This window comes from Lonchura striata, chromosome 24 (genome assembly GCF_046129695.1).
Source record: "Lonchura striata isolate bLonStr1 chromosome 24, bLonStr1.mat, whole genome shotgun sequence".
NCBI classification, from domain to species: Eukaryota; Metazoa; Chordata; class Aves; order Passeriformes; family Estrildidae; genus Lonchura; species Lonchura striata.
The window spans coordinates 7,306,683-7,319,118 of NC_134626.1; the positions used below are offsets into that span (position 1 = coordinate 7,306,683).

General features: G+C 48.9%; 1 protein-coding gene across 3 annotated transcripts in view; it reads right to left on the minus strand.

The window, feature by feature from the left end:
- The window catches only part of UBR4 (ubiquitin protein ligase E3 component n-recognin 4), an 89,317-nt gene that overhangs the window by 60,153 nt on the left and 16,728 nt on the right, over nucleotides 1-12,436 (minus strand). For all 3 annotated transcript variants that reach the window (XM_077788202.1, XM_077788201.1, XM_077788200.1), the window contains exons 23-43: nucleotides 12,201-12,383; nucleotides 11,909-12,031; nucleotides 11,598-11,827; nucleotides 10,851-10,975; nucleotides 10,332-10,429; nucleotides 10,053-10,210; nucleotides 9,147-9,356; nucleotides 8,504-8,605; nucleotides 7,514-7,614; nucleotides 7,125-7,323; nucleotides 6,817-7,005; nucleotides 6,272-6,335; nucleotides 5,930-6,121; nucleotides 5,281-5,351; nucleotides 5,008-5,155; nucleotides 4,327-4,554; nucleotides 3,987-4,157; nucleotides 3,710-3,892; nucleotides 1,448-1,606; nucleotides 689-841; nucleotides 147-374 (exon numbers count right to left, since the gene is read on the minus strand). In XM_077788202.1, the coding sequence (XP_077644328.1) occupies nucleotides 147-374; nucleotides 689-841; nucleotides 1,448-1,606; nucleotides 3,710-3,892; nucleotides 3,987-4,157; nucleotides 4,327-4,554; nucleotides 5,008-5,155; nucleotides 5,281-5,351; nucleotides 5,930-6,121; nucleotides 6,272-6,335; nucleotides 6,817-7,005; nucleotides 7,125-7,323; nucleotides 7,514-7,614; nucleotides 8,504-8,605; nucleotides 9,147-9,356; nucleotides 10,053-10,210; nucleotides 10,332-10,429; nucleotides 10,851-10,975; nucleotides 11,598-11,827; nucleotides 11,909-12,031; nucleotides 12,201-12,383 (3,315 nt within the window). The remainder of the gene's footprint in view (nucleotides 1-146; nucleotides 375-688; nucleotides 842-1,447; nucleotides 1,607-3,709; nucleotides 3,893-3,986; nucleotides 4,158-4,326; nucleotides 4,555-5,007; nucleotides 5,156-5,280; nucleotides 5,352-5,929; nucleotides 6,122-6,271; nucleotides 6,336-6,816; nucleotides 7,006-7,124; nucleotides 7,324-7,513; nucleotides 7,615-8,503; nucleotides 8,606-9,146; nucleotides 9,357-10,052; nucleotides 10,211-10,331; nucleotides 10,430-10,850; nucleotides 10,976-11,597; nucleotides 11,828-11,908; nucleotides 12,032-12,200; nucleotides 12,384-12,436) is intronic.

Consider the following 12,436-nt stretch of genomic DNA (forward strand, 5'->3'; position numbering starts at 1 on the left):
ACTGTAAGGATATTTCTCTCTTTAGAGGAATGAGAAAGCTCCTTGATCTAGATCAGGGGGCTTGAAAGGAGAAGGGAAAAAAAAAAGAAACTTCTGCCTTCAAACAGAAGATGCAAAAAAAAGAGAGAAAGGGAAGTCAGCAGCACCTTCAGGTCCTCGTGGTTGACTTCAAGCACATTGGTGACATAGAAGGGCCCGTGCTGGGCACTGCTGGCCTCCTCCATGAGCTGTGTGTAGATGTAGCCAGCAGAGGACATGATCACAATGATGTTCTTCCCCTCCTCGTTGAACAGGAAAGTGACATCCCTGATTTTGGAACTCGGTAGGAGGAAGTAGAAAGTTGGACTCAAGGCATCTACTGAGAGGTCATAAATCTGTGGGAAGAACCAAAGAAATAATTAACTACAATGAGTATCAAGGTAGAATTAACTGCTATGATACAGAACAGTGCAAATGAACAAGAGCTGAGATGAGGGAATCCCCATGAGGTGTTACAGTTTGGGGCTTTTTTTATCTTTGAGTTCTTTGGGTTTGCTTTTCCTTGCAAGAACAGCCCAAACATCTCAAATTTATATTTCCAATTAATTTCTAAGAATATTACCACATTCTCCCACATGCAACTCCCTGAGTATCCAGACTCTGATGTCTGCCAGAAGCTCTATCATCAACAGCTCATGGCCAGACATACCTTCACAAAGTCTGCAGTGACAATGGCCAGCTCTGTTTGAGATCCTGGCAGCCACACGGCTTTGATGATGAAATTCCCAGTGGCCAGTTGGGGATGAAGCACCAAATGATCAGAGACTGATCCAGAGCTGCTGAATGTTAACACATGGCAATCCTGGAGTAATGGAGAAAATTGGTTAAGTATTAAAATAAAGTGTTTACAAATATTTGAAGCCAAGAATGGAGTTAAAAGTCAGCATTTCTCTTACAGCAAATAATGATTCAGAGAATCTAAATCTCAATTTCCTGCACTGAAGATAAATGACATGAAGGTTTGAAAAGAAAAACACTACAGAGAATGCAGCTTTTTCTCAGCTAAATAACACATCTGTAAATTCTGCACAGGGAAAGTTGAATCTAAATTTGGGGGAATACAAAAAAGAGGAATCCTTGCCAAAGAACACTAATTGTTACAGACTAGTTTTAACACACTAAGTTTGATATGACTAAACCTTGACTCTTGTCTTAAAACAAAATAACAAAATCAGCCTAAATACAATAAGAAATACTATTTCAAAGCACTGTCTCATTAATTATATTGTTCATACAGGGTCTGCTTTTTATACCTTATCTATCTAGTAGGAAAGTGAATCAGGAGCTGAATTAGTGACAGAACTTTGGAGGCAGCTCCGTGCTAACTCCTCAGAGCAAACAGTGCTGCTCCAGCTGGCTTTCAGCTGATGTTTGCAGCTCCCTGGAAACGGCTTTGGCAGGCACTTACCTTCAGCCCACACACAGCCAGGTAGTCCTCCTTGCAGGGATTCCCAGTCAGGCTCAGCACAGTGAACGGGACGGGCGCCGATGCCAGGCGGGTGAGGGTCAGCTTCCTTTTGCTGGAGTCGGCTTGTTTCAGCAGGGCTGAGAGCTGGAGCACTGTGATCTGCACCACAGCACGAGCTCAGTTATCTGACTGCAACTGAGGGCAGTCAGGCACTTCAATTCCAGATCCCAGTTACATAAACAGAACCACAGATTGAACTTGGTTATCTGACTGTACCTGAGGGCAGTCAGGCACTTCAATTCCAGATCCCAGTTACAAAAGCAGAACCACAGATTTAACTTGGTTATCTGACTGTAACTGAGGGCAGTCAGGCACTCCAATTCCAGATCCCACAGTTACAGAAACAGAACCACAGATTGAACTTGGTTATCTGACTGTAACTGAGGGCAGTCAGGCACTTCAATTCCAGATCCCAGTTACAGAAACAGAACCACAAACTGAACTTGGTTATCTGACTGTACCTGAGGGCAGTCAGGTATTTCAGTTCCAGATCCCACAGTTACAGAACCAGAACTACAGACTGAACTTGGTCATTCAACTCTGCAACTGAGGGGAATCAGGCATTTCACTTCCAGATCCCACAGTTATTCAGTTGATTCTGAATCAGAATCATCAAGGCTGGAAGGGATCCATGAGATCACCGAGTCCAACCATCACCCCAGAACCACCATAATCACCCCTAACTACATCCCCAAGTGCCATGTCCAGACACTTCTTGAACACCTCCAGAGTTGGTGACTCTATCACCTCTCTGGGTGACTTATTCCAATGTCTGGGCAACTTATTCCAAAGTCTGACTACTCCTGCAGACAAATTTTTGCTTATATTAACCTCCCTTGGTGCACATTTCCTCTTGCCATTTCTCTGAGTCATGGACCACCCTGACTCCAAGCTCCTCTCAGGTGGCTGCAGTGATGTGGGTGATGGCAGTGAGTTGTTCTCACTGCTCCTGCTGCAGAACTTTTCTTCCTAACAGTTTTTCCTACAAGAGGTTCCCCATAGCTACGCAAAACTTCACACCAGATATCAAGACAGGCAGAACAAACCTTAGTCCTGCCTGTTCCTCGGCACTGTTCCCTCTCCCTGGGAACCCAGTGCATCCAGCACTGTTCTACTTCCCTGGGAACCCAGTGCATCCAGCACTGTGCCATTTCCCTGGGAATCCAGTGCATCCAGCACTGTTCCCCTTCCCTCGGGAGCCCAGGGCTCCAGCACAGTTCCCCTCCCTCGGGAGCCCAGGGCTCCAGCACAGTTCCCTTTCCCTGGGAGCCCAGGGCTCCAGCACAGTTCCCCTCCCTTGGGAGCCCAGGGCTCCAGCACAGTTCCCTTTCCCTGGGAGCCCAGGGCTCCAGCACAGTTCCCCTTCCCTTGGGAGCCCAGGGTTCCAGCACAGTTCCCTTTCCCTGAGAGCCCAGGGCTCCAGCACAGTTCCCCTTCCCTCGGGAGCCCAGGGTTCCAGCACAGTTCCCTTTCCCTGGAAGCCCATGGCTCCAGCACAGTTCCCTTCCCTCAGGAGCCCAGGGCTCCAGCACAGTTCCCTTTCCCTGGGAGCCCAGGGCTCCAGCACAGTTCCCCTCCCTCGGGAGCCCAGGGCTCCAGCACAGTTCCCCTCCCTCGGGAGCCCAGGGCTCCAGCACAGTTCCCCTCCCTCGGGAGCCCAGGGCTCCAGCACAGTTCCCTTTCCCTGGCAGCCCAGGGCTCCAGCACAGTTCCCCTCCCTCGGGAGCCCAGGGCTCCAGCACAGTTCCCCTCCCTTGGGAGCCCAGGGCTCCAGCACAGTTCCCTTTCCCTGGCAGCCCAGGGCTCCAGCACAGTTCCCTTTCCCTGGGAGCCCAGGGCTCCAGCACAGTTCCCTTTCCCTGGGAGCCCAGGGCTCCAGCACAGTTCCCTTTCCCTGGGAGCCCAGGGCTCCAGCACAGTTCCCCTCCCTCAGGAGCCCAGGGCTCCAGCACAGTTCCCCTCCCTCGGGAGCCCAGGGCTCCAGCACAGTTCCCTTCCCTCAGGAGCCCAGGGCTCCAGCACAGTTCCCTTTCCCTGGAAGCCCAGGGCTCCAGCACAGTTCCCCTCCCTCGGGAGCCCAGGGCTCCAGCACAGTTCCCTTTCCCTGGCAGCCCAGGGCTCCAGCACAGTTCCCCTCCCTCGGGAGCCCAGGGTTCCAGCACTGTTCCCCTCCCTCGGGAGCAGGGCTCCGTGGGGGCTCACCTTGCCCTTCTCGTGGCTGACAGCCAGGTGCTGGCGGCGGCCGTGGGGCGAGGACAGCACGCACATGGCCACGCGCCGCAGCACGTGCGCGCTGATCAGCTGCCGGATGGTCTGGCCCTGGTCCCCGCTGTAGTTCATGCGCACGTTCTCAAAGGCGCCTTCCTGCGAGCCGAGGGTGGGGACCTGAGCCGGGGGAAGCACCAGAGGGTGTCACTGGAATGTCTCTGTTTAAAAGCCACTCCCCCCATCCACACTGTTCATTCCTTTTGTTCCGTACCATCAACTGATCTGTCATTTCTACTGATTTGTCCAAAGTGTGGAGCTCACTGAGAGCCTGCTGGGCACGGCTGCTGCTCCCCATGGCTGAAGCTTGCTGGAAGTTGACCTGGATGGCATCCATCAGGAAATTCAGCATCTCCAGCACCAAAGGTGCAAAGGAAAAGTTGGCCTACAAGACACAGATCAGGCAAATGAGAAACAAGAGATGGGAGCTGCACATGAACTGCTTTTTAAAGCCTGACACCCCTTTATGACCCTCTCATCTCAGCTTATAACCAACCCAGCCTGCCCAAGATCCTCATTATAACCCATCTCTGTTTAGAAGCTGACAATTATACCTGGGACTGCAGCTCCTCTCGACAGCCCTCCACGTTTCTGCACAGGCTGCTCTTTTTGGGCTTCTCCTCGTCGGGGCCCTTGCCCTCGCTGATGGTGACCTTGGCCTTCTCAGCCGGGGACGTGCTGGCGTGGCGGATGACGCTCTCGGGCACGCGGGGCTCGCTCTGGAAGGCTGATTCCTTCATGGTAGAGCTCATCCCACTGCTGGGAGTTCTCTTCACCAACGCCTGGGAATGACAGAGTAACGCTAAAACCCCAAACCAGGCTCAAACTGGCTATACTGATGAAGTGAACACAGATTGTAAAAGCAGCAATTCAAGCATAGTTCTAAAGAAATAGCATCCTGCATGTGAGTCTCCACCCAAGGATTAAAAACTTTCCATATTTAAGATATAACTATTTCATTTGCTGCTAGTGGAAAACATGGGAAAAGCTGTTTTTTGCTGTGCAGCAAATTCTGTAAAGGCAGGTAGCATCTCAGGAGTCACTAGGATGCAGATTTACCAATGCTCTTATTTGGTGCAAAAAAATTAATTTCCAGGCAAGCTGTAAATTCTGAGGGTTCATTATAAAGTCAAAGCCTTCAAGTCTTAACACTTCTGAGAACTCAAATCCTGACATAACCTACTGCAGAACAGAAAATTGCAAAGGACTTGAAAATGAAGACATAAAGAATTTACCAGGCAGCTGCCATCCTCTTTGGCTCCACAGTCACAGAAGAAGGATCCGTACTTGGCGTAAGAAATCTCATGATCCTTGTGACAAACTTTAGCACAAACTGTGCAAACACCAACCCCATCAACCATCTTGCAAGTGTGACAGTGGTACCTGCCCAAAATAAGCCAGGTGAGTTTTGACAGGCAGTGCCTTGAGGCTCACAAACTACACTAGTTTCCTTCCCAGTGGCCAGAAATACCACACTGAAACTCTGAACACAAGCTTGAGATTCTTACCAGTGTTGATTCATGAATTCTTTCTGTGTGATGGTGAAGGTACAGAGTTTATTACAGAGAGAATCTTCATCCTATCCAGAAGAAAATCGTTTTAGGAAGGTGTTCTAACTGCAGCTACAGTAAAGTACGTGTACAGAATAAATTCCCCAGACACCAAAGACACATTTTAAGAATAGCAAATTTTAGCAACACTGAGCTAGAAGGCAGCTGGTATCAAACCACATGGAGAGAGGAGATGGTGACACATTGTAGTAACACAAAATGGTTAACAGAAAAAAAATAAATTGTAACAAAAAAATTGATACAAAAAATTAAGGACACATTCTAACAGCTTTTTCTCACTACTCAACAGAAGTTATATTACTAATCTAAGTTGCTTGCTGATACAAAAACTACTAATTTCCAGCCAACCAGCAGGAACAAGCCTATTTTATTCCATTTCTTCATTTTTTAATTTAAAAAAATTTAAATATTTGTTGACATCACAAAGTTAACACATCTATGCGGAAATGACAGATCCTCTCCTCCAGACCTGACACGGGTCCTTCACTCAGTGAACACAAAATCTCAATTGATAAGCCGAGTGATTTGGGAGGTTCAAAGTAAGCCCTCCTGTCCTTTTGCAGCATCCACTGTGCCTGCTGCCTACCGAGTCCTCAGCCTGGGAGTCCTCCTCCTCCACAGCCAGCTCCTCCACCCAGTCCGAGTCCACCTCGATGGCGCGCTCCTCGCCGTCCACGGACAGGTGGCTGGGGCCCTGCCCGCTGCTCTGGCTCAGGGCGTTGGTGACATCGGCCAGGTAGGACACGATGTGGCACGTGCACTCCAGGATTGTCACGTGCTGGGGAGCAGAAGGCAAGGAAAATCACAGGAGAGTCACCCCCTGGTCAAATGGCTTTAAAATTCCCACCAGGCAACCAAACCAAACCAGGACAGCTGAATTCGTGCCTGGGAGTCATTCCTGCAAGGGCAGCACCAGCACAAGTCTTACCTTCCCTTGCATGACGTTGGCATTCATTTTCTCTACCACGTTCTTTTGAGACAGGTATTTCTTGCTGCAACACAGAACACTGGGAATTACTACAGAATGGTTCAGGATGGAAAGGATCCTAAAGCCCATCTCATCCCACCCCCTGCCATGGGCAGGGACACCTTCCACTATCCCAAGCTGGACCAAGCCCCATCCAACCTGGCCTGGAACACTCCGTGGGATGAGGAGTCCAAAATCCCTCACTCCAGCTGACAGTCTTTGAGAAGAATAAACTCAGTCCTGACCAACTGCTTCAAGCATTCAGTTTGCTTTAGATTAACAACAGGGAATGCATAAATGCAGTAATTAAACCACCCAGAGTAACAAAACAAAATATGATTGTTTGGAACAGATGGACATGAATCAGCCTCCCTCAGACACTGTATCCCAAACAACAAACAATAAACTAAGAGAGAAGGGATTATCTGTAAACACAAATTTCTGTCCCCAAAATAAATTTTAAAACCCCACAAATGAAGCATCAACAGTACAGAGTTCACTCTTACCATCTGCCCAGCCAGTCCACAGCAGCACCATGAAGCTGGAGGTGTCCTGCCCCTTGTCCTGCACTGGCCAAAGTTGCCATGACGACCATCAGCTCAGGAAAGCCCGTGCCATCCCCATTGGCCAACATCTCTGTTGCCATTGGTATCAGAGTGCTGAGCAGAACAGTGCACACGCCTTCCCCCACTTGGCTGAGCAAAAAGAGGAGAGTTTCACACAGGTACCACAAAGAACCAGCACAACCCACACAAGATTGCTCTAGAGAACATTTGCAGAGCACACACAAGACAGGACCAAGGCCGTGCTTTACCTGTTCTCCCGAACAATGTAAGTGGTCAGGAGCTGCAGCAGCTGCCTGTTCTCCTGCACCACGTCCAGCTGGTCCGAGTCCTTGGGGGGGGACATGGTCATCCTGGTCAGCCAGGCCTGCAGTCTCACGGGCTCCACACAGGCCAGCTGGGCCAGGGAGCCGCAGAGGCGCAGCAGGCTGGGGTTGGGGCTCTTCTCAGCTGGGGGAAAAGTTACTGTCAGTGACAGATGCTCCAAGGAGCATGTGTGAAAATGGCTTTCCTGGAAAGCGTGAAGCTGTGACCCCACTCCCTCCCACAGATTTTCTTCCAAGCACCTTGCAATCTCAGACAACACAAGAGCAGTGTGAAGTGGAAAAGGCAGGATGGAGGAGATCCTACTGGCACTTACTCAGCTGGAAGAGCTTGGTGAAGAATTTCAGCACCCTGTTACAGAACTTGGCCGAGAGGTTCTCGTTGGCCGTCGCCATCATGATCTGCACCAGCTCTCCACTGTAAAGAGCAGAGAATTAAGTCAGCTTTGTAAAGAGCAGCCCATTCCCCTTCTCCACTGGCTCCACTTCTCTCCACCCTCACGTTTCAGGCTGGCAGGAGTTTGTTAGCACTGCTCAGCAGCCAAACCACAGAAACTGCTTTCAGCCAAACAGCAAACCCAGCTCAGACCAAAACTCATAAATGGGCTCCTCAGTAGCATTTTCAGTGTTCTCTACATATCCAGTCACAAAAGGGCCTGAACTGGCTCCAAAACAGAAGTCAAGATTTTCTTGCCTATCTTTCCCTTCCATGCTAACAGTGCACAGCCACCAGGCTGCTTTCATTCTGAACTGTTCAACAGGTAGAGAGAAAAACAGGGCAATGGTCAGCTTTCTGATAGAGAAAGCCTCTTCTCTTGCTCACCTCATACTCAGAACACTGTGATTGTGCTAGGCTATTTCTATCACAACTGTTCTAGGCTGCTGCCAGCACAATTTATCTTTAGGATTCTAAGGCAGGCCAACCCTCCCCCCCCACCCTTATAATTATCAACCTGTGGCCTCACAGAAGCACTGAGAGAATTTGGGATTTTGCAGCTTGGTCTGTAAGTGCCTTATGGAGCAGCATCTCTCAGAAACCTGCTCTGACAGAACAATTATCCTGTAAGATTCCCCACTGATAATCACTGTGAGGCCTCTCTCAATATCTGATTTGGCCAAAGATCCAGGTCCTCTCCCCCCAGAGTCTCTCCCACTCTCCTGCACTGCCTGAAGGATATTCTGGCTCTACAGAGTCTGTATTTTCCTGTACAATGGCATTAACATCACCTTGCTGTCTACACTGACAAGCTAACAGAAAACGGATGAGAAATGAAGTCCTTGAGCTACAACTTCCACGGTGACTTCACCTTTCTGAAAAGAACTCCTCCATGGCTTTTCTGGCCTGGCTGCTCTCCAGCTGTTTCTCCAGATGCTGCAAACATTCCTCCAAGATGGACTCATCCAAGCCACTGAGAATTAAGAGGGATAGGTAAGGATCAAATACATGAGGATGAAATAAGAACATCTAAAAACAATTTCAACAGTCACAACAGTTCTGAGAGGCCAGAAGTGATCTATTTGCCATTACAATTCCAGTAATTTTTCCACCAATTGAAAGCAGCTATTCCTCCAACAGACAGAGGAGAAAAACAACTGATGAATGAACAACTTTACATAATCACCAACAAATCCACCAAGTTAGAACAAAGGGACACATGATGCTGTAAGGCAAATCCCAGCCAGAAACCTAAAATAATCCAGACCTTTCAGACACCTCACACACAAATTCCTATAAAGAGCTTCTCCTTTTACACCTCAAATCTCTTCTACTGTTACTCCTCCCCATTCTCTCTTGCTCTCACCCCCACTCCACAATTCTAGTAATGTGAAAAAAAAATCTCATATTTCTAGTATACAAGTACAGAAGCTTTCAATAGACAAAAACAAGCTGATTTTTTCTGTTCCAGAACCAACCCTGCTGTAGCCAATCTTTGCACACAGGTTTGTTACCTGTTTGGGTCAGAATGATGGGCCAGTATGTTATAGCACCCCGTGATCAACTTCTCATAAACACGTGCCAGGAACTCATCGGAGTCCGCCGGGCCCAGGATCCTTTCCAGGGAGTTGCTGCTGATTTCTGCCACGCTCTCTGTGCTGGTCTCCAGAAGGAGGGGCAGCAGGGAATGGATCACCTGGGGTGGGTTTGGATCATCTGACCAGCTTGAAAAGACAAGGACACAAGTTAATTCTCCACACAATGTATCACAGATCATCCCTGCTGGAAACCAGAATTCACATTAAGTGAGGCACAACTCTGGATGGAAGTCAGTGATGAAACCCTTTTTGTAAAGGTGGGATAAAAACACTGTCCCAGCCATTTTCCCCCCTCAGAAAAAGAGTTACCCTTTGGAAAATTCTACATGTTACTTTTGTATATATACAGTTACAACATTTGCCTAGACAGTCCCACTATCATATATCATGGCTTTGATGCACGGTTGTCCGCATTGTCAACAACTACTTTTTGGTTTCAGAGTACTTTAGACTAACTCCCTGGAAAAAAAATGGCATTTCACTTTTCTTTAAACATTAAAGACTTCACGCAAGTGAATGATAACAAAACACAAATGAATTAGTTAGATCCATAGCATGTTAGTTTATATCCCCTTTTCTTCAAGTCCATATTTGACTAACAGGTTTCCCCCAGGGAGCTTGAGTTTTGGAGATACTACAGGAAGACAAAGACTGCCTGTCATTCATTTGGTACTTGGAACTGTGAACTGGAAGGCTGAGGTCAGAACCAGTGCCAGGCCAGTAAGTGTTGCACAGACACAGCCTCAAGTCAGCCCTGGAGGACACAGACCAAAGCACCCAGCAGCGTGTGCAACACACAGAGTAGCACAAGGCCGGACTTACATGATGAGATCCCCGGTGAGCCTGACCAGGGACAGCAGGGTGTGCTTGAGGGAGGCTGCCAGGGGCAGGCTCTGGCTGCAGAGGGTGCCCAGGTGGGCGGCCTGCACGGCGCTGATGTAGCTTTCTGCAGGGATGGTGTCGTTGGCAAAGGCGTTGCGCTGGGGACGACACACACACACGTCAGAGCCCTGCACTGGGACAGAGCCACACACTGCCCCCAATCCCAGCAATGCCTGCAGCTGCAACTCACACCACGTCAGGCCCTGAGGCTGGACTCACCCATGAGCCAATGTTGGGGAACTCGTTGGTGTGGATGTTGTTCCAGGATTCACACAGGGTCTGCACAACTGATGGCAGGTTCTGGACAAGGGTTGGACCTGCAGTTACACAGAACAATCAGGCACTGAATAAAGTCATAGGTCTACAAGTAAAAATAATCCCTAAGCTTTTAAGAGCATCCCAGCTTCTTTCACTTTATTAAAACTGCAGAAAACATGGCACAAATACTAATTCATAGAAGTATTCAGCATACCAACATTTCAAAGTACCCCTTGTTATTCCACGCCACAAGCTCCAATATGGTTACAAAAACATTTCACTGATCCCTAGGAGCCCACAAGATAATGATCCTTTCAAGGTTTACCCAGCTGTTTCAGCTGGTAGGATACTGAAGAGACTCTGCAGTGTGCTGCTGGCAGCACACCTCACTCATTTGAACAGTGGTGGAGATCACTTTGAAATTGGGAAGATCCAGCTGCAGTGGGGCACCCCGAGCCCCAGCACTGCCCTGCCCCTCACCCAGAGTGTTGGACTTGCAGCGGCCGGAGCCGATGGCCAGGACAGCGGCGTAGCCCCGCAGCTTCTCCTCGGAGGGTCTGCTGTCCGAGGAGGCCTCCTCCGAGAGGCTCCGCAGCAAGTAGGACCTGCAGCATGGAGGGGATTTACCTCAGCAATCGGCTCTGCGCTTCGGAACTGAGTGTGTCCATGGAGTGACAGATAAAACACCAACTTCTGAAGTTCTGCCCCACACTTCATCTCACACCACTAAGGGACTTCTGGGCTTTTATCCCCTCTAAGCTACTTACCAGGAGAAGTGCCCAAAAAGAAAAAGCTGATTTATTTTTGCTTTCTTCTACACAGGTTCTAACGAGAGTTTAGAAGAATTTAGATTTTTAATGTAAGAATTAACCCCCCCTCTCTTTCTTGATGGTCTGACAGCCTCAGTATTATGCCAGAGAAATAACCTTAAGTAGCACTATCCTAGAGGGTGGTTTTATCTTTGGAGGAAAAGGTGGTTTTGCAAACTTGCAAGGAAGCCTTGAAGATCAGACAAGGTGGCTACTCAGAAACAACAAAGTCCCATGCATGGCTTGAGAAGCTACTTGTTATTCTTCTTTTAAAGCAAGGGACCCTCTGGAGGACACAAAGTAATTACTTCAGACTAAAAGCTCCCAGGCACTTCTAAGAAAACACCACACAAAATGCAGAGAAAGACCAAAGCACAGCGGGAAATTGTATTCCTGCTGGAAATCCCAAGGACTGTACCTGGTAAAAGTAGCATAAGTGTCAATGAGCTGCAGCGTAGCAGGGAGAAGGTTCTTTGTTATCTCTGAGGACTTGTGGGGGTCAGTTTCTGCAGCTGACTTGGAAAAGTGCTCATCTAGAGAAACCTGGATCTTGGAGATGGCAGCATCAAGGGTGTAAATGGACTGTAAACTGGGGACTTCGTGCAGCTGGAGAATGGTCGTGCAGTCGACAGCACAGAAAGATGAGATCTGAAAATGGATGGAACAGTAAGTGCAGATCATCCCACAGAAGCAGAGGTTTGTATATCCAGCTGCACTCCCACACCTCACCTGTCGAGCAAAGTATTCCTCTGCTATTTCCACGTCGTACTTCACTGAGATGCATTTGCTGGAGGTCAGTTCAATGAGAGGAGCAGCATGCTCAGCCTTCATGCCCTGCTTGATAAGGTGATCCTACAAATGCCAAAACCCAGATCTATCACACTTGAACAGTGCTCTGCAATTAACCAGTTTAGAAAAGACAGGCACAAGTCCCCTCAACACAAATCCCACGTGCAGTCAGCAGGGAGGGACCGGCACTGTCACTGTCACCACCCCCACGCCAATGGAGCTGAGGCTGAACCTTGATCCACACGACGTAGGACGGGATCTGCAGGCGGGAAGACCAGCGCAGGGTGTGCAGGAGGTCACAGTCACTCATCTCAGGGGTGTTCATGGCCAAATGGTGCATGTAGCTTTTGGAGGGAGGCAGAATCCCCAGGATCCGCCACAGGATCAGGAAGTAGTATTGAAGGGCACAGGCTTCCTAAACAGAGGAACAGTTGGAAAAATTAGTACAGAAAGATTGCAGACTCCATC